This window comes from Diaporthe batatas, assembly GCF_019321695.1.
Source record: "Diaporthe batatas strain CRI 302-4 chromosome Unknown Contig00004, whole genome shotgun sequence".
Classification (NCBI taxonomy): domain Eukaryota; kingdom Fungi; phylum Ascomycota; class Sordariomycetes; order Diaporthales; family Diaporthaceae; genus Diaporthe; species Diaporthe batatas.
In genome coordinates, this window is record NW_025408551.1 from 2,869,681 (window position 1) to 2,894,652 (window position 24,972).

General features: G+C 50.9%; 6 protein-coding genes across 6 annotated transcripts; 2 read left to right on the plus strand and 4 right to left on the minus strand.

Annotated features, from left to right (window-relative positions):
- Positions 1-164: 164 nt before the first annotated feature.
- On the minus strand, positions 165-7,210 carry KVR01_004081 (uncharacterized protein; the record flags this gene model as incomplete). The annotated part of the gene is made up of 7 exons (XM_044791277.1): positions 165-337; positions 391-3,087; positions 3,835-3,888; positions 4,123-5,749; positions 5,841-6,190; positions 6,253-6,746; positions 6,825-7,210. The coding sequence occupies 7 exons, from the start codon at positions 7,208-7,210 to the stop codon at positions 165-167; spliced, it is 5,781 nt and encodes a 1,926-aa protein (XP_044646245.1).
- A 421-nt stretch (positions 7,211-7,631) lies between these two features.
- On the minus strand, positions 7,632-8,361 carry KVR01_004738 (uncharacterized protein). Its single transcript, XM_044784273.1, has one exon. The coding sequence runs from the start codon at positions 8,283-8,285 to the stop codon at positions 7,743-7,745; it is 543 nt and encodes a 180-aa protein (XP_044646902.1). The 5' UTR covers positions 8,286-8,361; the 3' UTR covers positions 7,632-7,742.
- A 741-nt stretch (positions 8,362-9,102) lies between these two features.
- Positions 9,103-10,762, minus strand: KVR01_004438 (uncharacterized protein; the record flags this gene model as incomplete). The annotated part of the gene is made up of 1 exon (XM_044785592.1): positions 9,103-10,762. Exon 1 carries the CDS (start codon positions 10,687-10,689, stop codon positions 9,103-9,105), a length of 1,587 nt encoding a protein of 528 aa, XP_044646602.1. The 5' UTR covers positions 10,690-10,762.
- A 2,479-nt stretch (positions 10,763-13,241) lies between these two features.
- Positions 13,242-16,154, minus strand: KVR01_004424 (uncharacterized protein; the record flags this gene model as incomplete). The annotated part of the gene is made up of 5 exons (XM_044783272.1): positions 13,242-13,297; positions 14,882-15,338; positions 15,465-15,710; positions 15,797-15,933; positions 16,007-16,154. 5 exons carry the CDS (start codon positions 16,152-16,154, stop codon positions 13,242-13,244), a joined length of 1,044 nt encoding a protein of 347 aa, XP_044646588.1.
- A 2,186-nt stretch (positions 16,155-18,340) lies between these two features.
- On the plus strand, positions 18,341-22,599 carry KVR01_004310 (uncharacterized protein). The gene is made up of 3 exons (XM_044792818.1): positions 18,341-18,554; positions 18,660-20,584; positions 20,669-22,599. Exons 2-3 carry the CDS (start codon positions 18,830-18,832, stop codon positions 22,139-22,141), a joined length of 3,228 nt encoding a protein of 1,075 aa, XP_044646474.1. The 5' UTR covers positions 18,341-18,554; positions 18,660-18,829; the 3' UTR covers positions 22,142-22,599.
- Positions 22,600-23,323: 724 nt separating this feature from the next.
- KVR01_004505 (uncharacterized protein) lies at positions 23,324-24,008 on the plus strand. Its single transcript, XM_044785716.1, has 2 exons — positions 23,324-23,690; positions 23,772-24,008. Exons 1-2 carry the CDS (start codon positions 23,552-23,554, stop codon positions 23,915-23,917), a joined length of 285 nt encoding a protein of 94 aa, XP_044646669.1. The 5' UTR covers positions 23,324-23,551; the 3' UTR covers positions 23,918-24,008.
- The last annotated feature ends 964 nt before the right edge of the window (positions 24,009-24,972 follow it).

The window sequence follows — 24,972 nt, forward strand, 5'->3', positions numbered from 1 at the left end:
GTACAATACAACCTATCATAGATTTCTCATCCCACTTTGATAAGCTTCTGTTTATATAAGCAGCGAGGGTTTCACACGAACCAGTTGTTGCCAGGTGCTTGTCTTGTAGGTACCGCCACATCCAGGGAAATCGTTCAATCATAGGGAAATGGAACAAGAAACCCCTAATGTTTGATGGCAACGGAAATATCTGTTACGCCTGGACACAACATCTTGACATCACTTAGCATCCTCTTGGATGGGACCATGAGCGCCGTGCACTCTCCGGGGAAGATCGCCACAATCATGCCGTACAATGTCTGATCGTGCACAACCCATGACCCAGAGGAACCTGGGGCTACAATCCGAGTCAGCACCATTCTCGTTGCCAATTTGGAGCGTCAGACTAACCTAAGTCTCTAGAAAGCCTTAATTGTCTGGCATCGATTGGTACTCCGCCCATGCTAAAGTGAAATTTGCCAGGTTGGATAGTCCCGCTCAGCACTTGCTCGGGATCAAGCAGAACGAATACCGGAAGAGGGATTTCACAATCATTTTCCGATATCGAGGTCACTTCTTTCGCTTCCAGATTGCTTGGTTGGATGTAATTATTGGTCAACCCCGGACGATGAAGGGAATCCAGAGGGAAAAGAGCGAGGTCACCGGACAATGTGTCTTCCACATCTAATTTCCCTGGCTGTGATACCGTTTGAGGAGTTCGAAGGAACCGAGCACCACCGAAAGCTGCTGAGACGCCATGATCGATAGTCGTCCATCCCACATCGCTGAGGTCAACAGAAGAATCAATCGACGATCTAGCTTTTGCGTAAGTGCTTCCGGCACTGAGAGATTGAGAGTCTGTTTCGTCTTCAGACTCAGAGCCTGAATCATCCGACACCCCATCGCCGTAAAGATCGTCTACAGTTTGTGGTGAACTGTTCAAATATTGATGAACTAGACCGTGCCCGGCAGTCACACCGTAGACTGAGGTGCGGCCGTCGATTGTGAGTAAAACAGCGCCACCAACCCTAGAGGTGCTCCGACTTAGCTCGATTTGATCTCTCCATGCGTTTGCGATGCACCTCAGACCGATGAGTGACGTCAAACCATATGATAGCACGTGCAGGCGAAGTTCTGTCAACACCGGAAGCTCAATCTCGCTGCCGTAATGCCTTTCTTTACGCGCTTCCGGGCGAATCCTATCTCCGTTGTAGCTAGTACCACCAGCCCAGACGTAATGCGCTGTGTCTGGGTTGTAGTAGTCGCTTCGCGGTGCATGATGATTGTTGTCGCTCATGCTAGTAAAACTAGCCCAGACGGAATGCGCTGCGTCTGGGTTGTAGTAGTCGCTTCGCGGTGCATGATGATTGTTGTCGCTCATGCTAGTAAAACTAGCCCGGACGGAATGCGCTGCGTCTGGGTTGTAGTAGTCGCTTTGCGGTGCATGATGATTGTTGTCGCTCATGCTGAGAGATGGAAAACTTTCCTCATAGTCTGACCGGAACCTGTTTTTGCCTTTGGATGGTCGCACGCTCTCGTGATCGTTGCTGTGGATTGACGAGCGGTGGTTGCTGACATGGCTATTTTTGCGATTGGCATCGACGTCCTCTTCGACCTGTGGGAGCTTTTTCCTAAGGTGGCTCCCCCTATGAATGCTGTGGTGGCTGCGGTGGCCTTGACGATTCTGGACGGTCACCGTTTCCCAGATGCCATTATATGTACGACTGTCTATGAGATTGCGGTCAAAGAGGTGTTGAATAACGTGCCCATCTCTCAACATTTGTTCGTGCCGGTAGCCTTCATGCACGATGTGGTGGCGGATATGCTGCATCCGCGACGTGAAGGTGTAGCGGAGATCTCCATTAGAAGTCTGTCTTGCATCAAAGTAATGGTCATTGCAGAACCAACAGCGGAACTTGACGGGAAAACTGCCCCCTAAGTGACTCTCAATATGATCCATCCAGGCGCGTTCATCATCGCCAGCGAATACTACATTGCAACCCGTTATGTTGCGTAGTTCGCACGGTAGCTCATATACCTGGGTGGGCGCAGCCTGACGGTTGATGGTACTGTTCACATCGGTATAGTGGGCTACTCTTGAGGGCGCATCGGTAGAGATGGCTGCAGTTCCGTGAGGTTGTGAAAGGCTTGAACCACTGGATTGACGTCCTCGACTGTACGAAGACATGGAGCTGGTTACTGAGGAGGCGTCGAATCCGGTATATCCGCCATAACTGTGTCCACCGAAGGGTTCAAGTTGGCTTTGCCAATGATACCCAGGTGCCTCCAGCGGCAATTGCGTGGAAGCAGCCGAACCTGGCGCTGTGATGTATGGTGATATTTCAGGATATTCCGATGAATTTCCGACACTGAATTCTCCGGCGAAATTTTCTGGCACCAACCCTGTATGGTACCAACCCTGGTCGTCTCTCAGGCGTTCCGCAGGACTGCGATGGCTGCCCAGAGGTTGATCGAGATCTCCAGCGGAGCTTTCCGGATCAGTTGCGAGCAGCGGGCCGCCTTTGCGAACACAACGGACATTGTGAGACTCAAGCCAGTTAAGAGCTTTGACGTCGCGCTCCACTATCTTTTGACACCACTTACTGCCGCAGAAGATCCAGATGCAAGGCCTCAGTGTTACTTTGGTGGAGCCACGCGCAGGGGTTCCCGCCATCCGCATGTCGATCATAACCATGCCTTCATTGCGCGGTTTGTTGCAGCTCTTGGCTCTTATTTTGGAGAGGGCATGGGTGAGGTCTATCTCAAGCCTCCGAAAGATCTGCTCGATTTCTTGTGGAGTGAAGTTACGCGGGCGGATCCAGGCCCGAGCCACGTATAATCCCGGCGCATGCTCGCTGATATCCGTCGATGAGAGGTCTACATCGATCTCGTCTATTATACCTAGGGTAGAAGGAGTGGCAGGCGGTGTTGGGGCTGATCGTGCATGGGCTAATATTTGGGCACGCTGTAGTTCTCGGTCCTCGGTAGAGCCGCTCGATCCATCGTTGTCACCTGAATCGGTACTAATAGAGGTATTTTCGTTTGTCTGTTCCGGAACTCTGGGCAGTGGCACCACTGAATCCAATTCCTCTGCCATCAGGGGTGTATCTGCGAGGCAATCAGTACAATGCTAAGTGTGAAACTCGAGTTTTTGACAGGCGCTGTTGTAGTGCTTTTGCTCATGAAAGGATGATGACTGGGACAAAATTCTCGGGAGGGGTATCTGCAGTTTTGATAAGGCTGTGTCTGAGTGCGGCGGGGTGAATTGGGCGGGGAGGTCGTACAAGACACGCAAGACTGCATGCTAGCGGTGGCAAAGTACATTTGTGCCCGGCGAAATGTGGGCGAGATGGGTGAGACCAATAGGAACACAAGTGCAGATTTGAGCCAGAAGTAGTTTGGACCATATCATGTGGCGGGGTGCATACTTAAGTACCCAGGTAGCACAAAAACTAACTTTCAAAGTGCTTGATCAAAATGTTGGGGGCGGTTCAATTCTTTTTGCAGAGATCCTGCAGTGCGGATTGTATCAACTGTGGTCACTGTCCAAGATTAGTAGTAAATAGGCACCTGTCGTATTTGTACCATTCTTATCGATTCTATATGTCTTTCAGACGCTGGATGTTTAGAGTTTACCATTGTATGAAAGCGCCATGTTTATCTTCGGACGTGTGCGTAATATAAGTGATATCAGGTTTAACAAATACAGAGAAGGCAGGCCCAGCCCTATGGTAGGACAGTACCAACAGTAAATGAGCATGATATCTCAGCAGCCGAGCAGTAGTAATGACGTCTATTCGATCATTTTCAGCGCAATCTAATAAGATGGTACATTCAACCTGGTTTGGAACCCACCGCTCTCACCAAAAGCTTGTTTGCATAACTCTATCCGCAGTAGAAGTCGAACGTCTAAGAGGACGGGTGAGTCTCACGCGCATTGCCACGTAACCCCCTCCTCTGGGCGTCCCTAACTTAACTGAATCTCCCAAATCAGAAAATTGTCAAGGTGAGAACCAATGTGTGCCAATGGAGTCAAGAGTCCGGAAAGACGTGTATTTCAGCGTTGGAGCAGAGCTTGCAAAAATATTCGATCGGCAAGTTTGATGCACTGCTGCAGTTCCTGCCGTACATGAGTATACACACCCATCATGCATTCCAGGATGTTCGAGACCGGCATGGGATCTGACTCCAATATTGGAATCAAGGGTCCAGGTGTAAACCATGATTTTGGGAGCTCTGGATGAGCGCCGTATTCAAGTAGGGCCCTGATGGCTTCGACATGCGCCTTTTGGGCATATGCTGGGGGTGCGGCTCTGTCAGCCAAGGTGTCAAGATGCCCAAGGAATTCCGCCCACACAGAGATCCCGTCAGGGCTCTCGTTCGGATCTGCGCCAAGCTGCAGCGCGAGGCGAAGCACTTCAATGTTGGGAAAGCGGTTTCCAATCATGGTCTCGGAGCCCAAGTAGTCGGAAAAACGACCAATGAGGATGCAGTTCAGGACAGACAGGCCCCGCTTGGCCTGTATTGCCCGTGTCGTCAACTCGTTCTTGAGGTAGGCCACAAGATCAAAATCAATGGCGACACCAAGGAAGTCCGGAATCTCTGCTTCGCATCCGTTGAAGCTTGAGGAAAGGTACCACCCCTTGTTGGACCACACATGTGCCCCAGAGCGTGCAAGCGATTCAACGATGGGCCTAAGCTGGGTCGCAATGAGCGCCGACTCGTCACAGTGCTTGAGGTCGTCGGTGCTAAGAGCACTCAGCACATAGCTTGACAGGCCCATAGCCAGCTGGGCATGCACATTGTTTCCCTCGTAATCAAGTGACTGAATCTGCGCTAGCCTGGCCTTGCATAAGAACAGTCTGGTGTTAAAAGGCCCATCTGAAGATGCCTGGAGTTGTTCGAGAATTTTTGGGCTCATTAGGAAGTCCCTAAGAGAACGATGAATCAGGCCGACGTGACGATTGCACGCGTCCAAGAGCCCCATGCTGCGGGTATGACTCGGTGATGGGCATTGCGCATCATAGTCTATCTCGCTCATCTCCGATATATCTGGACACCAAACATACGCATTTTTGTCGCCATCTCCCTCATAGCACTCGATGAGTCCCCGGCACCTGCTATTGACCCGACGAGCGGTAGTGTCGAGCCTGAAACCAAGCTCGGGGATATTGTTCGGATCAAAGGTCGTGTCGTAGTACCCTCCATGGGTATCGGCGCTGCCCTGAATTTTGCCTATATAAGAGAGATCAAGTAGCCGAAGCCCATGCATAGATGTAAATGATTCCTCGTCGAAGAGCGTGATCTGAAAAAGGTACGACGCTTCCCGCCTATATTCTGGCGGGATCGAGTCGATAAATCGCGTAAAGTAGCTGTCGAGATCACGCGGTACTTGGTGGGCCATCTCAACAAGCTCAGCGGAAGTCGCGCCGTCTCTTGCTGCTCGGATAAGGTCGTGGACAACAAGCCGCACCCACAGAAAAACACCAGAGGCTGCGTCCACAAGGAACGTGATCAAGCCTTTCATCATATACAGGCTGTCTGGACTTAAGTTCCGAATACTCCGCTCCTTGGCAAACCGTTGCTCAACATATTTTCGAATGTCGCTGTACGTCAGGCTCTCCAGTTTCAGGCGGGGACAGTCTTGGAAGGCATCTCGAAATATGTTGTCTGGCCGACTTGATATGCAGAGCTTGACGTTGGTATAGCTTCCAAGGTCAAACACAAAACTGATAAGCTCCTCCCGGCGTTCTTCGTCACCTTGGAGTTCCTGCGAGTTTTATGAATCAGTATCAGTATACGCCCTATTGAGGCTCGACCCACCAGTAGCCATAAGTTTCGTGGTATCAAGTTCTACGTACATCGAGGCCATCGATAAGGAAGAATAGATAGGCTTCGGTTTTGCGAACGAAGGAATGTATGCCGTGAAGCAACTCTGAACTGGTCCATTCGGTGGAAATAGCCTCAGAAGACAGTGCTGCTCTCCATCGGCTGGGAGAGACGCACGGCTCAGAGAGCCCGGGAACCTGATCAAGCAGCTGTGAAAAGAGAGAGCGCAGCATTCCGATCCACGATTTCTGCAGTGTCGTTCCCGGATTCCAAAAAAAGTGCGCCGCTTTTACAACAGCCCGGGATTCCGCCCAGGGACGAAGATGGTCGTCAATATCCAGTCTGTCATAAACGAAGCGAGATAGCGTCGACTTTCCGGAACCTGCATTTCGAAATAAGAGTCGAAATTCATTAGGCGGTTTAAGGTGTTTTGATAAGACTCACCAGGCTTTCCATGAATCCAGTAAATCCTCTGGGGGCTGCCTAGTCTTCTAGCCCAAGCAACAAAGCTATGCCAGCCCTCCTCCTCTCCAGGGTGGTCCTGAAAAAGCCACTCGTATGTGTTCTCGTAAGCTCTGGATATTTCCTCCCGTCGGTCTTGCATCTGGGGGAATTGCAAGCTTTGGAGTAACCTGTGCTGCGGCGCCACACCCTGTTTAGAGGCCTCCAATGACTTACTCGCCTGATCTGAAGCCCTCTGGTGCTCCCAAATTTGCGCGAGCTGTTCCGATATCTGGGCCAGCTGAATCTGGTGTTCAGAACTGAATTCACCCATTCTGTCTTTGCTCTGATCGAAGGACATTTCTTTCAAACGGGACGTCAGTTCGATAATTCCTGCCTCGAGCGAGCCCGTATTCTTCTTCAGGATGTCTAACATGCGATATTCGACGTCAGTGGCGGTTCTGATGGCATGGCTATGCATGGTCAAGGAACGCTCACTGGGGACATGAGATCGGTCAGCAACACTTGACGTCTCTGAGACTGGTAACTGCAAAGGTCTTGATATAGAGACTTACTGCATGAGCAGCAAGAAAGCCAGGGTCAGGTTTGCTCGACTCTCGGATATCTCCTTTTCAAAGCTTGCCAGTTTGTCCTGATACCACATTGATTTGATACTAATTCCGATACTGCGCCACACGGACTTCTTGGTAACCTTGAGGCTATCAAGAAGCTGGATGAAATCGCCTGACAGCCTCAAACACTGTTCATTCGCCTCAACTAGCCTCAGCTCCGCAGAAGAGAAAGAAGTCTTTCCCAGCGGATCGGGCAGGAAACCTTTCAGCTCATCATTGAGACCTTCGATCGTGTGCAGGTTGCCGACGATGATGCCGATTTCATCTGGGGCCCCGCTTTTGTAGCACTCAGCGGTCTTACCCAAGACACGGAGGCTTGTCTCCACCATCTGGAGGACATTGCACGCCAGGGAAAATGCGCTCAAAGGGTCCATATGAGGTTGAACTTGAGAAGAATAGAGATGACGAGTTGATAGTTGGGGATGTTATGGAAACCGTACGGCATAGTGGAATCGAAGTCAAGTACGCTAGGGTAAGGAGAGGTTTTTTTTCGAGCGGGGTAGATCTACTTGGGAATACTACATACATAAGAATAGTAGCTCTTATCATACTATACCCCCTATGGCTGAAAAATGATAATTTTAAGTATAGCTTAACTATTATTTTCTGTTATTTTCTGTATTAATTTACTTTTTATAATATCTTTATAAGAGCGATTGAGGAGGGCATGAAATAGTCCCAACCTTGGAATATCAGAAGGTGTTGGGGATGAAACTCGCTGGCGCGAGATAAGGCCACAAAACCAGCCAGTATCAATGATCAAATTGATTGGGACGAGAAGCCACTCCAGACGAGAAACTTCTTATTATAGTAAAAAGCCTCCCCTCTCCCTTAACGAGAAGCTCTTTCTTCCGGGCCAAGTCACAGGGCCTCTACCTTCTCTGACGCTCGCTTGACCTCCTCACCAAAATCGAACGGTCCTCCAATCATCGCCGTTACCCTCGGGTCCGAACCATTCTCCAGGATGCTCTTCGCCATGTAGCCCCTGCTGACAAGATCCCCGAGCATCTCTGGCACCTTCTCCTGAGGGATCCTCGGGAATTCCACTGTCGCACCATCAGCGGATTTCATGGTACCACTCGCGGCGTCCCACTCCCACTCCCACTGGTAGTCCGGGTCGGCGTATGCCCAGGGGTTGGCGATGATCTTGCACTTGCGTGTGGCCCCGGGTGGGAGAAAGGGGATGATGTAGTTGATGTAAGTCTTTGCCACAAAGTCCGTTGCGAAGAATAGAGGCGGCGGGGTGGACTCGTCGATCTTGCACACGGCCGCGGTCGGTGGCTCGAGGTATTTGAACTGTGGGTGGCCGTACAGAGCCCTCAGGAGCTCGGCGTAGATGACCGCGTACTCCATGACCTGGAATGGGACAGGGTGGGCGACGGCTTCCAAAGGCTCGCTTGTCATATTGCTTATTTTCTTTTCCGTGGTTTTCCAGCAGAAGTTACAAGTCAGAGTTGCAAAGCAGCACGCGAGGCTTTTGCCGTGGAGTTTTGAACGTGGGACTGACGGACGACGCGGTGACGCGTTTTGTCATCGTGGACCCCTCGCGATTTACAGTTTGCCTTAAATTAGACGGGTATCGCGCCAACAGCAAATGCCGTCTGGGGTTGCAGATTTGCACCCTGCCTTCCGAATTAAACGCAACCTATGTCATTTCTAGCTCCTTCTCCTTTCTTCGTTTGATTTCCATACCGCAATACCCCTGCATTCCTAATCTTGAATGGCATTCGCTCGTCCGCCGGGGGGGGATGTGACATCACGCGTCCTGTATATTGTGCCCCACAAGTCGCGGAAAAGAATGGGTCCGCTAGCCCACCATCGACGACATTTCTAGGTGAGTTTGGGAGATTCAAGTTGCCTGGCCGGACTGACTTGGGCACAAAGCAGTGTTTCCTTCAATGGGCGTTGTCCCCCCGGGGGCGTTGTTGTGAGTCAAGAACATGTATGGTTTATGAAAATCTCAACAGGCTTGAATATCTTTGCACACTTCGCTTTCACCAGTTGACATATGCGGGGGTGGATGGCCCTACCGTGGACATCAAGTGTCGTGTGATAATACTCTTGGTATTGTTGAGCATCCTATTGAGTTCCATTCCTGCACTCGGGCTTCAGAAGTGCAGTTGTGTTTCACTTATGCCGCCGGATGATCTTGCAGATCAAGCCAGTTTGCCAGACAAACAAGTAGTCGTGCAACTCCCATTCTTTCGACGGATCCGCCAGCTCAAAATCGAACCTTTTCAGCAGCTCTGGCACCACCTTGGATATTTCCAGGAGGGAGGCATTCTTCCCCAGGCATGTTCTCGATCCACCCCCGAACTAGACAGTCATCAGCAAAGACCATTTTTCTGGCAAGGAAAGATTTACGCACCGCGAGGAAGTTCCTCTCCATGAGTTTCAGTTGCGCAGTGTCTGCCTCCAGCCACCGCTCCGGCCGGAAGCTATACGCATCCTCCCCGTACACCGATGGATCTCTAGCAGCAACCCATGGGTTCATTCCAATTACTGTCCCGCCAGGCAACCAAACACCACCGATGTCTGCGCCGTCTCTGGGCACCACGCGCTCAAGAAGCAGACCGACTGCAGGATGTATGCGCATGGCCTCCTTGACGACTGCCTGGAAGTACCTGAGCTGCTGTGCCTCCTCGAACGTGACCGGGTCGGACAGGCGGCCGTTCCTCTCGGCCTCGTCTATCTCGGCGAGGAGCCTGTCGTGGGCCGCCGGGGTGCGGCACAAGTAGTAGAAAAGCGCCCTGAGGGTCGACGCCGTGGTATCGCTGCCAGCTAGGATGTTAGCAGCGGCGTGAGACATCAGCTCTTTCTCGTCCATCACCTTCTCCCCGTCCTTGAAGCGCTTGATCCGGCCGAGGAGGTCCTTGAACTGCATCGTGCCCGGGTCTTTGCTCTCGCGGCGCCGCACCTGTTGCGTGATGAACCCTATCAGGTACTCCGTCGGGTTGAGGGATTCTGGGTCACGGAAAAGGCCGATGACACTGTTCATGATACGTCTTATGTAGTAATTGGTCGAATAGAGAGGCGCGGCTTCGGTGTCTCGATAGAATTTGGCGACCTTGCTCACCAGCGGGTTCCCGGCCAGATACCTGTGCAGGTACGGCGCCTGCCCAACCGTGGTGACGTACTTCAACCTAGTCGACAACGCGTTGATGACCCCCTGCACGTCGCCGCGCGCCTCCATGAAGCCGAGGCGGTTCGAGAAGGCGATGGTCGTGATGACATCGAACGCATACCAGTGTAACCACTCCCCAAAGTCCACCTCCCTCCCCACCAGCGCGTCCAGCTCCGCGGTGAGGATCGCCGAGCACTCGTCGTTCATCGGCTCGAGCTCCCTCATCGTGCTCATCGAGTACGCGGCCGCGACGGGCCGCCGCTTCTCCCGGTGGGCCAGCTCGTCGCGCTCCGAGAACGTGGTCGTCGCCCCGTCCAGGTGGAACATGTCGTAGAACTCGCTCTTCCAGAACCGCGTGTTGAACCCGTACACGGTGGGGATCAGGCGCCCGTCGGAGAAGGAAACATGTTTCGGCCCCACGCGCACGAGCGGGCCGTACCTGGCGTGGAGCTCGAGGTGGTAGTTCATTTGCTGGCCTGAGAAGCAGCTCCAGATGCGGTCGAGGTTGGATATGCTGGCTAGGAATGGGCCTGGGATGCTGCGGAGCCCGGGCCGGTTGCGGATGAGGTAGATTCGGACCAGGCGTAGGACGGCTGCGATCAGGAGTAGGTACACACCTGCTGCGAACACCGTTCGGTCGTCGACCCAAAGCTTGCGCCAGAGGGCTTTTGATTCCTTGTCCATGTTTTCGGTGTCTTTCCAGAGTTGACTCGATGGCTTTGGGAAGCAGTCTTGATTTGAGCCTCCAGAATGCGCGGTGAGTGTGTAAATCGGTTGCCATGCAGGGTTACATACAACATCGGGGGAGATGGGGATGATCCTAATTCCCGTACGCTACCTCCATAGAACCAGTTTCGCGCTTAATAATAGACCCGATGTAGGATCTGTCACCATGCATACTGGGGCGGGGCACGGTACCGAGAACTGTCAAGCTTAATCATCGGATGCCTAGATAGGCTTGCGAGATCGTCAGCCAGTATGCAACCAAAGGCTCAGAGCTGCTTCAATGGGCCGTGAGAGTTGTTGGTCAGGCTCGGCTTGATGTCTGATGAGAAACTGGGCAAGTTTGTTCCCTGAGCGAATTGTAAAGTCTTCGCTCGTACTGATGTGAAGTGCTTATTGTATCTGCTTTAAAATGCAGTGAATATAGATTAAGCGGTAAAGGCCACTATCTAGGGTTACTAAAAGTATATAGTTTTACTTCTATTCTATATACATTTAAGAATATATATAGTATCTTTATATAATAGTAAGTATTTAAGATTTAGTGTTTAAAAAGAATATAATATTAATATTAATAATTATAATATAATAAATATTTATAACTTTAACTTTATAATATATAAATAAAGTTAAAAAGTATTATTTTAATAATAATATTAATTATAAATAGAAGTAACCTATAATTTAATTATTATAAAGGAGTTATATAATAAGATTAAGTCTTTAAAAATAGTTATTATATAAATAAATTATATTAAAGAAAGCTTAATATTAAGGCTATAGGTTAAACACCTATAGAATAACTAGTAGGTTTATATACTCTACTTATTTTATTAGCTTAAGTAGCCTCTATACCTCTTATAACACGGGATTATAGCTTTACTACCTCCCCTATACTATTCCTTAAGTAACTTTAATTTTAAATTAATAATTTTTTATAAATAATTTAAGCCTTCTTTTACTATAAGTTATAAGGACCGTCTTATTTAATTAAAAATTATCCCTTTAAATATATATATTAGTAAAATCTTTATTAAATAAGTTTATAAAGTTAATATTATAATTTTTATTTAAGTATATAATTAATTTTAAAAGAATTTAAAATAAAAAAATTAATAATATATTATTTTTAAGATTTTTATAATAAAGTATTAAAACTTTTAAAAAGAGTTTTAAAAGTAATTTATAAAAAGATAAAGAGAGGATATAATAAATTTATCCTTCTTTAAGTTTATACTTTTATTATTAATAATTATTCACTTTTTAATAATATAGAAAAATAAAATAAAAATAAAAGAAAGGGTAGGTTTAGAGTTTTTTTATAAAAGGATTATAAGGATATATATAAAGTTATTAAAGACTTTATATATAAGTTTTAAACTATTAGGGAAGAAATAAGTAGTTAAATTAAAAGATAGTTATATAGTGTAAAGGAAAAATATAGTGTGGCCGAAGCCTTCTAGAAGTATGCTATGTGGTTTTAATGGGCATTGGCTCTTGTTACTACTGATGGAGCGAGCCGTAATCTTAGACTTGGGCCGCCGATACCGCAATTATCAATGATTGTTCACTTGAAAGTATGATTCACAGCCTTTAGAAAGGTTCTGCGACAGCCGAATAGTGACACAACCCGGAACTCTTTAAGTGTGAGTAGATTGATGCATTGACTGGCGACGCAAGACATATTGGGGTCTCGAGTGCGCGCTTCAGTTGAAATGCACCGTTCACTAATACTACCTATCTCTGTCAACGATCTCAAGCAAGCTGCCGTACGGCAGTCTCATCATGCTATGTGAGCAAGTTTTGATCAACTGATCATCTCGGCAGTGTCGGTGGTGTCGGCGAGGTCGGTGAGGTCGGCCAAATCGACGGTGCGCAACGGCTGCCATCCTTGCTTAAGTGGAAATAAGGTGGGAAAGTAAACGGGTACAACTATCTCACAAAGGTACTTTGACCTAGATCCCAATGTCACCGACCTTGTTACCTACCTAGGTAGCTACACAGACTTTGATTAATACAGCTAAGCAGAAGCACGCGCAGAGCTTCGGATATGCCAAGCTCAGTACACATGTGTTGGTAATCTCGGATCATCGATGTCTTGGACAACGAAGCACCGGTTATTGCAGAGACCAAAGAAGTACGAAGGCACGTACCTGAATCCTTATCGCTTGTATGCATATCTAGGTAGGTAGACCGTTTAATCTACTGCACGACCCTGGTAGTGCTGACCCAAGGGTGGGACCATAACGAACATTGGCGTAAGCACTTCAGTTAGTCGATATTGCACAAGGCGAGCTGCACCAACTCCGGCTTGCTGCCTAAGTGAACGAACCGGAAGGACAGTTGGTTGCTGACGAGCCCCCAGCGAACCAACACACTTCAGTTAGTCGATATTGCACAAGGCGAGCTGCACCAACTCCGGCTTGCTGCCTAAGTGAACCAACCGGAAGGACAGTTGGTTGCTGACGAGCCCCCAGCGAACCAACAAGAACAAGATTTTGATTGATCAGCTCTCAATTGAGTACATAGGAGCACTTCCAGCTCATCCTTCCAAGTTGCGGCCGCCATCCTCCCCTCCAGCTAATCTCCCATCGTTGTCAGTTTCCCGCCCAGATTTTCATCTACCTAGGTAGCTTAAGCAGCCCAGACCAAACGTGTGCACGATCCAACCAGCCAGCTCTTGATCTCAAAATGTCTGTTCAGCACCCAGAACTCCCTCTCCCCGATTACTTTTCGAAGTTTGCGAGCATCTATGTTCGTCAGACAGGCCAAGCAACGCTCAATATCCTGGTCGACGCTATCCGGGTGCACATCCAGACGTCTGCCAATCCCATCGGCCTGGACTCAGTGGTTCATGACACAGCAGCAGGGCCAGGAATTGGGGCTGCTGCCCTTCTCGCTGCTCTCCCCAAAGAGCAGCTACCAGGAAAAGTTATGGTCTCAGATCTCGTTGCTATGATGGTTTCTGCCGCGAAGGAATCGCTTGAATCCACCTCGCTTCCGAGTGTCGACTTCAAGGAGGTTGACTCGCAGAATCTCACAGGAGTGCCTGACGACTGTAAGTAATACTTTTTTGCATAGTCTGACCATAGTCATTCGAACTAACACCTGGCAGACTTCTCCCACTCTATCAACAACTTCAGTATCTTCACTTTCACCCAACCTGTTGATGCAATCCGAGAGACATACCGTACTCTAAAGCCTGGAGGCCTTGCTCTTGTGACATGCTGGCGGCGGTTCGCACCAATGTTCATTGTTCAGTCCGCACAGAAAAGAATCCGGCCAGACTTGCCGCTCATGCCAACCCCGAGTCCAGAGTTCTATGAGGAGGGTGTGCTCCAGCAGACCGTTGAGAAGGGTGGTTTTACCAAGGAGAAAATCACCATGGACGACAAGGTCTTGATTGTTAAGGACGAGGAGAATGTAGCTGGGCTTACAGCACTTATGTCGGGCCCTATGATGGCTAGGGCACGGGAGGGCTATACAGCTGAAGAAGAGGCCAAGTGGGCCGATGCCGTGAAGCAATCCGTGAAGGAAGAGATCGAGCAGTTCGGTGGTATTCGATTTGAGGCCTACATCCTCATGGCCATCAAGTAAAACACTCGATTCTATCTTCACAGGTTCCCACGTGGTATGAGAGGCAGTATGGAGGTATAAAGGTACAGAAGGGGCAGTATTGCCACGAGTTCTCGGCGTGTTTATCTTCAGGGGGTTGCCCACTGGAACACTAACCTAGCGCCTTTTCACACTTCTTGCAGTATTTTTAAGTGAGGAAACATCCACGTTATTTGATTTGTTCCGAAGTCATTTAAATCTATTTTCGGGTTCACGAGATCCATAGCATCTCTTCTCAAGACAGCTAACAGCATTTTATCTCGCCCTTTGAACTATTCCCCACTCTAATCTTTTCATTCTTGATCCAATGGACCGCAAATCAGCTGTATTCGTGAATATAGAAAACGCAGCAGCCAACCGTCATGGACTTATGACGCCTAATGGGCGAAGATGATATGCTGCTAAAGGACACCATTTGTAGTGGTAGCATTCCTCCTCATCTTTCAAAAGCCCAAGATTGTCAGGCTTTTTGTCGCATAGTATCTGATTCTAGGCCGGGGCTCGCCAGAAGGTCCTATGACACAGTGGCTAGGGTCACCTCCAGGTCTCCTCTCGGATCTCAGCCCCAGAGACGTCAGCCGCCGCTTCACCCTGGGAGCAGGCACCTCCGCAGGGGCAGCACCACCGCCAGGTCCCGATTCGGGCCCTCCAACCTCCTGTTTCCTTGGGATTGGGCCCCCCTGTCTGTCTGACTTCCGCACGGGGCCGAACAGGGCCTTCTGCCTGTTGGCGGCCGATTTCCTGACGCACTGCGGGGAGACGTTGCCGTCAGGGGAGATGCGTCTGCGGTACGCCTCCGACGTGTGGGGGTAGTCGAAGGCGTCGCACTCGCAGGGGAAGTCCCTGTGGAAGTACTCGGGCCCGTAGTCGATTGTGATCTCCTCGCCGGCGGCGATTTCGCGCTTCGTGCTGAAGACCACCACGGCCCGCCCGCCGTACATGGCCGTGACTGGGTTGGTGTTGCAGTTGCAGTTGTGGTTGATGAAATGGGTGATCTGATTTTTTAATTGTGGTTAGCTGGTACTTCTTTACGTGATTCTCAAATGCGGGACACTCTGGGCCTCGGATCACAAAACTCATAGTTTTTGGATCGAGTTTTGGGGGGGAAGGGGGGGACATACATTGCAATACGTCTCTGCGTCGCATTCAGCCCGGCCGGTGATCACATAAACGTAGGCGCTTTCGACGCGAGGGCAAGGATGAAAAGGCACAAGGCGGCCCAGATACTCGCCGATCAGAGTGCCTTTTGGTATATCCTCTCGGGCAAATACTCCAAAGCCCCACCTGGCTTTTCTGATTTGGAGTCTGTGGTCGGTTTCATCTCGGAACCGGTCTTTCGCAATGTCGATGCAGGCCTGTCCATGGCACTAAGCTCCTGATTAGTTCCTGAATATCGACAGACTAGGTGGGTATACCCCAGCATCCGGAAAACAGCACATGCAGAGATACTTACAGCATCTCCTCTTTTTCCACACACAAAGCAGCCGAGATTCCCGGTGTTATGCCCGAGGACTTCATCGACCGTCTTGGCTCCGACGGGTGAGGATGATCTATTGCCGTAGTGCAAGCCACCGCGGCTGACAGCTTCCCCTATTTGGTCATACAGTATTAGTATTGGTGACAACTCCAGCATAGCAACGGCAACTCATGCGAAAACACGTACAGTCGGAAGGGTCAACGAGAAAATCATCGATCACCCTAGGATGTTTATTGTCATTGGAAACAATAGGAATCATTTTATCCACGTGTGGATCATAGTAGGAAAACACATTCAAAGTGTTGGGGTCCGGTAAGCCTGCGAGAGGGGCCATTTTGCCTAAACTTTATTTTTTCTGAACTGATGAAAGAAGGTAGGTGTTAAGGTTGAGGTTGAGGTTGTTCAGAAATGCGTGGTTAGAATCAGATGGCCGGGATTTTGTATTTCTCTCAGAATGGGCACCCTTTTCTTTTCTCCCAATTACTGAAGTAGCACTTGAGTTGGCTAGTAAACAGCTAACCCATCAGATCTTAAAGTCACTATCACTTTTTGTCAAGTGTCCGTCGCGGAGCTAGAGGAATACCAATCTTGAAGTGGCCCTTCGAACAGTCAGTCTGCCACGGCGACCCGCGCCTGGCGCCGTGTTAGGTATAATTGTTCTTTGTCAAATCATGCACACTCATGGTCCCTTTGACCTCCGACAAGGTATTTATGGACTGAATTTCTTTGGAGTCCCGCTTCTTATCCGGGACGGCAGTGGCCTTCACATCTATTTCTGCTAGGTGGTTTCGTTTTTAATGCCCATACATGTAAAATGTACGTGGTGCCTTCATACAGTGGTAAACGCTCAAGACCCGGCGTTTGATATTCTAGTCTCGCCGTATGACTGCTTTGCCGGCTTTCTACTTAGGTAGTGCGGCGCCGTCGGGAGCGATGCCTTCCAGCCTTGTCTGTACGGTACGAGGCTCAGCCACGTGCCCACAGACGTACTGTATTCTCTTTCCACTGTTATTGGCACTGTATTTCTTCAAACGCTGGGTCTTGAGTGTTTACCACTATATGAAGGCGCCACGTACATTTTACATGTATGGGGATTAAAAACGAAACCACCACTATTTCTGCTAACCGGCGGTTTCTCAGAAGCCACCATTTCGCACTGCAATCTGAGAAAAAGTGCTAGTGCCGGGCCGCATCTTTTGGCGGTTGCGCTACCTGGCCGTCCAGGTTGAAGGCATTGCCAAAGCCGAACCAAGTCTGACCATCAAGCATTATGTCGAGGTGGCTTTGCTTCTCCTTGGGACTTAGACAAGTAGCCCGGAGTCAGTGAGCACTTGTTAGAGCCGGTGTTTTGGACGATCTGGATTGTCTGCTCTGCCAACTCACAGCAATTGGTGCTTTGCATTACTCACACGCATTGATATTGATAATTGTGTTTCCTTCGCCCCACTACTAGCAAACCCTGGAGCGGTTTGGTGACTTTTGAATGTTCATTTTAACATCTGACGCGTGCAACTCCAATATCCAAGGCATGTTGTTGTGACGACTTCTTACAATGACTAATAATAAATATTCTATTGACCTTGCAAGTTGGAGTCAAGTGGTACTAGTGGGAGCCTCAGCACAAGAATTCAAAATCAGCTGGATGACATGTAAAGTCAGGCCCTCGATGCCTCGTCTTTTCTCGGGCGGGTACGTGCAGATTCTGTCACTATGACCCGGCTCGCATCCAGAACGAAGAGGCCATTTGGTGTGACGATGAGAAGCAGGCCACCGCAGATGACACTGAATTTGGCTGACTACAAGCTGCATTCGTCTCGTGTCTTGGATTTCCCTATGAGTTTCTTTGATTGTACTGGAGATTTGTATCCACCAGTTTACCATTATGGTCAAAGTTTGTCCACGGGTTTGGCTGCGGCTGAACAGCTGGTGTGAAACTGGGGACAAGGTGCACCGTTGCAGGTAAGTGCATGCACTAACTCCCACAGGGCAGGTTGGTGCAGCAGAACGGATAGTGCCTGCACCACCAGATCGTTCCTGCCCACCCCAATGTGCCCCCCCAAACAACCAAAACGGTTCTTGACGGCGGCCCCCAACGGTTCGAACGGTCTGTTTGTCAAGACTTTCCAACCAGCAACTGTCCGTAAACGGTATGTATGATGCCATTTGGTAGGCCTCCTGCAGGTTGTGTGACGGTGTTTATGAGTCAACGAGCCATGAGCAAGAGGAGAAAACAGGGACAAGAACAGGCTGGCCTATGGATTGGGCTGCTCTTTGAATTTTGGCTTTCTTCGCCCCTGCTGGGGAGGACCTGCTCATTGGCACACCTGGGCATGATCCACTGCAGCTGGCCGTCAGGACCCTTATTAGGTGCTGGTTCTTTGCTTGACCCCGCCTTGGCCAGTGCCCCTCCCCTCCCCACCTTCCCAAAGCTCCAGGAGGTGTGAGCTCTCCAGTAGGCCTCACCGTATCATGATGAGGGCTGTTGCTTCCCCATCCATCTCTTGTCCTCATCCCACTTCCTCCCACTTCCTCCCATCTCTTCCTCCATTCATAACAACCACCTCCACCCCCCCACATCATCCTTCTCAGGGCCTCGGCGATCTCGTCTGTTTCTCTACCATATCATCCTCATTTCCATCCTTATTTTGCTGCCACAGATCGGCGGGTCCTGACCTACACGTGCAAAAGCTCTCTCGCCCCAGGGTTTTTGGGGCTGTCCAAGCAACCGCTGCCGGTGCGTCGACCGACTCTCCCACCCCAGCTCAGCAACGGTGTTCCCTGCTGTGCCGACGCCCATGCTATGATACTGCTGGATCTCATGCTAATCACATGCCATCAGATATCCTTCCTTGCTTGGATAATTTCGTTCTTAACGGCCGCCTGATACAATCATACACACTTGCTTGACTATCGCTGCCTCGAGTTAGGTGTGCTGCGAGCTATTCAACATCCAGCCCACCTACTTGTGTGCCTTGCACTCTATTTTGACAGGCACTGCCACCCCCCAAAATGGCTGATAGGGGTCGTGGAAGAGGACGAGGACGTGGTGATGGCGCTGCTCGCGGCGGTCCAAGCCGTGGAGGCTCTTTCCCGCCCGCCCGTGGAGGAGGCGACCGTGGAGGTCGTGGTGGATACCGCGGTGGTGGTGACCGTGGTGGAGGAGATCGTGGTGGTGGCTACCGCGGAGGAGGAGGAGGAGGAGATCGCGGCGCGTTCCGTGGAGGTGGCGATCGGGGCCGTGGGGGCGGTGACCGAGGTGGCCGCGGCGGACGGCCGCCTCCACAGGTCTACGCACCTCCCACTGGAGGAGCCCCCGTCCCCGACAACAAGGTTAAGAACGTCGAGGCTGCTCGCCAGAAGGCCCGCAAGTCTCTCGAGGGCGCCACGAGTTCGCTGAGTCTCGACACTCCCGCCCTGCTACCAGCTCGACCTGGTTATGGCACCGAGGGCCAGGCCATTACTGTCTACGCCAACTACGTCGAGCTGCTTCCCCCGTCCGACCTGACCCTATACTCGTACGATATCGCTGAGATCAAACCCGACGTCGCCGGAAAGAAGCGAACCCAGGTGATCCGTCTCTTGATCGCCGAGTCGCCAGAGCTGGAGAGTTGCCGAGGAGACATGGTCACCGACTTCAAGTCCACCCTGATTTCTCGCAAGAAACTGGACCTGGGAGGAGAGGAAAAGGTTATCGAGGTTACTTACAAAGCTGAGGGGGAGGATGATCCCAAGGAGAAGGCCCCCGTATACAAGGTTAGTGTTAAGTACACTAAAACGCTGACTGTTGGCGACCTGATGGCCTTCCTCACCTCGACAAACCCATCAGTCCAATATGACAGCAAGTTGGAGATGATCCAGGCCCTCAACATCTTCCTCAAGCACTGGGCCAAGTCCAACAACAACGTGGCAACTATTGGCGCCAGCAAGACCTTTTCCATGACTGGCCGCGCCGACAAGCTCGATCTAGGAAGGGGACTCACCGCCCTTCGTGGTTTCTTCACCAGCGTTCGAGCTGCCACCAACCGCATCCTCGTAAACGTCAACGTCAGCCATGGCGCCTTCTACAACGAAGGAAAGCTTATCGATTTGATCGGAGCATATAACCCTCGTCCAGACCACAGTGGATGGCGCTCCCTAGAGAAGTTCCTCAAACGTGTCCGCGTGCGAACGACACACCTCAAGGAGAAGAAGAACAAGAAGGGAGAGGTCATCATTCGGGCCAAGACCATCTTCGGTTTGGCAAAGGCATCAGACGGACAGGGCCCCAACCGGCCCAGGGTTCGAGAGTTCGCTGCTGGACCAAGGCACGTCGAATTTTGGCTTGAAGACAGGTCCCCAGCTCCCGCAGCTTCGTCCTCTGTCCCAGGTGCCGGGCCATCCCAGGCCGCCCCCAAGAAGAAGGGCAAGGGAAAGGGTGCCAAGGGAAAAGCCGAAGCACCTGCAACAGCAGGACCGCAGCCTGCATCTACTAGCGCTGGTGCTGGCCGCTACATCAGTGTCTACGACCACTTCAAGAACACGTACGACCTCACATGTTCAGATGACTTTCCCGTCGTCAACGTTGGCACAGATAAGAACCCTTCCTACTTGCCCGCCGAGGTTTGCATCGTGTTGCCTGGCCAGAGCGCCATGGCCAAGCTCAGCGGCGATCAGACCAGAAACATGATCAGGTTTGCTGTCCGCGGGCCCTGGCTCAACGCCATGTCTATCGTCAACGATGGTCTTTCTACTGGTGGTCTGTCAAGGGATACCAATCCTCTTCTGGTAAGTGTTCATGAATGAGGAGAGATGTCCCCGAACCGTACCCCTTGGTCTCCGTGGTATTCATCGCTAACCACAGGCAATCAGGCACAATTCGGCATCAATGCTAGCCAGAGCTTAATCACCGTTCCAGCTCGTGTGCTGCAGGAGCCCAAGGTGTTTTACAAGAATAATAAGTCCGTCAATGTTGCTTTCGGTAGCTGGAACATGGAGAATGTCATGTTCAACAAACCAGGCAACTTGAAAACCTGGTCGTGGCTGTCCATCCAGGATGGGAGGCGGCCCAATTACACGATGGACGACCTCAATGCCACTGTGGCCAGGTTCTCCGCTTCATTGACAAAGAATGGCGTGACGGTGCAACAAAAAGCGTTTCCTGGCAAGGAAGTTCGCTTGAAGTACCCCAGCGACCCAGCGTTGGATGCGACGTTTAAGGGAGCGGCCGACAAGCTGGACCTGCTGCTCGTCATCCTCCCTGGTAGGGACAAGAGCGATAACACCGAGTTGTACAGCTACATCAAGACTCTTGGCGACACGAAGTATGGCATCCATACCATTTGCGTCGTTGGATCCAAGTTCACTAGTGAACGAGGACAGGACCAATACTTCGCCAATGTTTCCCTCAAGTTCAATCTCAAGCTTGGGGGTAACAATCAGATGGTCGAGCCCTCACGTTTATCCTTCCTCAACGATGATAAGACCATGGTTGTCGGCATTGATGTGACTCACCCATCTCCTGGCTCATCCTCCAACGCACCCTCTGTCGCCGGCATGGTGGCATCCACGGACAAGCACTTCGGCCAGTGGCCTGGCCGCCTTAGCATACAGAGCGAGGCACGTCAGGAGATGGTTTCCGACCTCACATCTATGCTAAAACAGGCTCTCCAAAACTGGATCAACATAGGAAGGCACGCGAGTCTGCCAGAGAACGTCCTCGTGTACCGCGACGGTGTTTCAGAAGGCCAGTACCAGACTGTCTATGACGAAGAGGTTCCCCGCCTGCGCCAGGCGTTCGCGGAGATGTACCCGGCGGATCTTACCAAAAAGAACCTGCCGCGGCTCACCGTCATCATCGTCGGCAAGCGCCACCACACCCGCTTCTACCCCAGCCAGACCAAAGACATGGACCGCGGCGGCAACTGCAAGCAGGGCACCGTCGTCGACAGCGGCGTGACGGAGGAGGGCATGTGGGACTTCTTCCTGCAGTCGCACGCGGTGATCCAGGGCACCGGCCGGCCGGCGCACTACGTCGTGCTGCTCGACGAGATCTTCCGGTCCCGGGCCAAGGCGCTCAAGTCGGCCAACCCCCGGGACACGCCGGCCAACGAGCTCGAGCGCATCACGCAGGCCCTCTGCTACTCGTACTCGCGCGCCACCAAGGCCGTCAGCATCTGCACGCCCGCGTACCACGCCGACATCCTCTGCGAGCGGGCGCGCAGGTACATGGCGGACCTGTTCGAAGGGAGCTCGGACGACGCGAGCAGTGTTGCTACTGGTGGTGGTGCCATCCCCACTGTGTCAGTGCACTCGAAGCTGGAGAACACCATGTTCTACATCTGATCTTGGGGGGATGGGGAGGGGGGACTCATCAATTCGACTTTTGGCGATTTTGCCATGCGAGGCGATCGATCTCTGATCTGCAACATGCGACACTCACCCAAAAGCAAAGGCTTCCACGTGCACACACTGCTCGGAAGCAGAAGGCTTGCACTACAAGTCATTGCACGTGCGCCTTGTGACTGCTCATCGGCATCGAGATGAAGTTGGAACTGGCCGGTAGGGACTTGAAGCCTGCTAGGCTGACTGTCAGCGCATCCACTGGATTTATTTGTTGTTGGACTACCTAGGTAAATGGGGGTGGGAGTCCAGATTGGGCACTCTGTCTTAGCGATAGTTTTTTTTTTTTATTTATTTTTTTTTATTTGGTTGTTCTTTCGGTAGCTTCAGCGTGTTTTGTCATTATTTATGACTGGATGTCGAGCGATGCTTTAGCAACATTGAAGAGATTTCAAATGATGACTGGGTCATGCGATCGTGATACTATGTTGGCCTTGTCTGTTCTTTTCTCCTAGCGCCCGTTGCATGTGCCGTGCCTCAATGGCCAGTTATGGTTAACCATGATTAGCATGAGTTACTGCCTAGCATTCCGAGTCGAGCATAAAACCCGGCAGAGGCCGGTCTCCTGCGGCCCAAGGACCTTTGAAACGGATGGTAGCCCCGAGATGATCTACCACGTCCCTGAGGTGGACACATGGTAACACCCGTTGCCCGACGGCAGGTGATAGAATCACGTAGTACTACGTGTTGCCTTGCCAGCTGTGGTATCACTGGGAGGCCTACTGCCAAGGACCCTTGGAGTAACCCCGGGCTTCACGTCTTGTCTGCAACCGAATTAGCACGTGTGGTGGTTCTTTTCAATAGTGAAAATTCTGGTCCGGTTGATGAGGCTACATAGAATCGGAACACGTTCAGAGAGCCCTGCTGGGCTAGCCGGCTACTCTATCATCTGCATATACTTCTAAGCAGTCAGCGTACGATTTTGGCAGTCCGATGTCACGTGCTCTTCCGAAAGTGTCAGCGTAATGACGGCCAGTACTGAAACGCTAGGCACGTAGTTTAGCTGCATTCTCAGTGTCTTCTAGGCCCTTTGAGGCTGATCGACAGTGGACTATGCTGCCGTGCTCACCCCCGCGCCTTATTGGTACACTGTCACAATGACCTCACCAGCCCTTGAGACCGATCAACGGGTCATGAGCATGGGTGTCGTCATTGTTCCACATACCCGGTGTGAACGCTATTTATATGCACAGCTCATGTTTAACCTACCATCATGCCTCACTACCTAATCTCCCATATTAGTCGGACCTCTATACTTCAGCTTTTCCTCACAAGAGCTTCCTCCGTAACACCGATCAACGGCTTCGCAACTTGACAGACCAGAAGAATACACGAAGACACTCAGAATTCACAATGTCCGAGAAGTACACGATGAAGCAAACTGGGAGCGGAGGTATGTCTGGAAGTGTGCAGACACCAGCCAATGCGCACCTGGGGCAGGACAAGCCCAAGGCATTCGACGCTGCTGGCGCAATTGGCCATCAATTTACCGGTACTACTGAAACCCCTCCCCTCAAAGCTAGAGACCTCAGGAAGCGATGAGAACAACTTGCTGATGGCCCATCTTCTACAGAGGACGGTGCGATTGGAGGCACGGCACAGAAGATCGGAGGGCCTCTTGACAAGGACGGAGCTATCGGCAAGCAGTTCACCACGGAGGGAAGTATCGGCGGTGCGGTGCAGGATAAGCTGGGGGGGACAGCTAGCAAGAGTAATTAGATTTACCTGCTTCATAATAGTACTGTAATATGCAAATATTAATACCGAAGGATCTGCCTGCTGCAAGATATAATATCGCGACAGAATTGCGAAAGCCACAAAAGTGGTCCGCCTAGTTTGACGGGGTCATATTAAACACACGACTAACGCGTTAATTCTGCGCAGTCAATATAATGACATTCCTTGTGCTTCCTGGTCATACCGCTTGGTCGTTTTATGCTACCTCCCGCCTGCATCTCGCCGTTGAGAATGGCACCAAAGGCAGCGCCCAGTGAAAGCCCCGAGGTCAGACGCACGAAAATGCTAGGGTCGTGACGAGTCTTAAGATAGCTCGATTGGAAGTAACATTTGAAGGAGAAACGAAATGACCCAGGACAAATCGTCGGAAACGAGAGTAAGTGACAAAGCTTGATCACTTCCATCCAGGGCTCCGTTGCCCGGACAAGGCGAAGGTCTCTGTGCTCAAAAGTCTCCAGAAACCTTGCAAAATCTCAAGATGAGCATCATTTAACAACCGAGTGCAACCACTTTGAAGCAACTCTGTTCCGATAGATGTGTAACACCAGGTGAGGGGTTTCGGTGGTACGCATGCAGGTATTTAAACCCCGCCCTGGGCCGTCTGTAGTCGCTGTAGGACTTTCTGACACCTTAGGAAGAAAGACAATATCAAGCTGTGTGCTGGCCATGACAGGAAGTTACTGACAACATCTTTTCGCGTTCGTATTGCCATCTGGATAAGCCACGAATCAAAATCCAAAATCATGTCTCGAAAGCTGCGCACGCAACGAATGCCTATTATCGATATTGTATATCACCGTCTCGCGGGTGCGCAGCCTGAAGTAGTTGAGGCCGTGGCTGAGACAGTCACGACACGTCTCAGGGACTTGCACGACTTCGATGGTAAATACGTGGTGTGGGCCCTGTGGGGGTTCCCGGAATTTCTTGATAATTTGGTCGCCATGAGGATATCCCATCGATATCGCAGCATGACGCAACATGATAAGACGTCACTACACGGAAGACACTCCGGCGATGGAGAGACACTCGTACAGAAC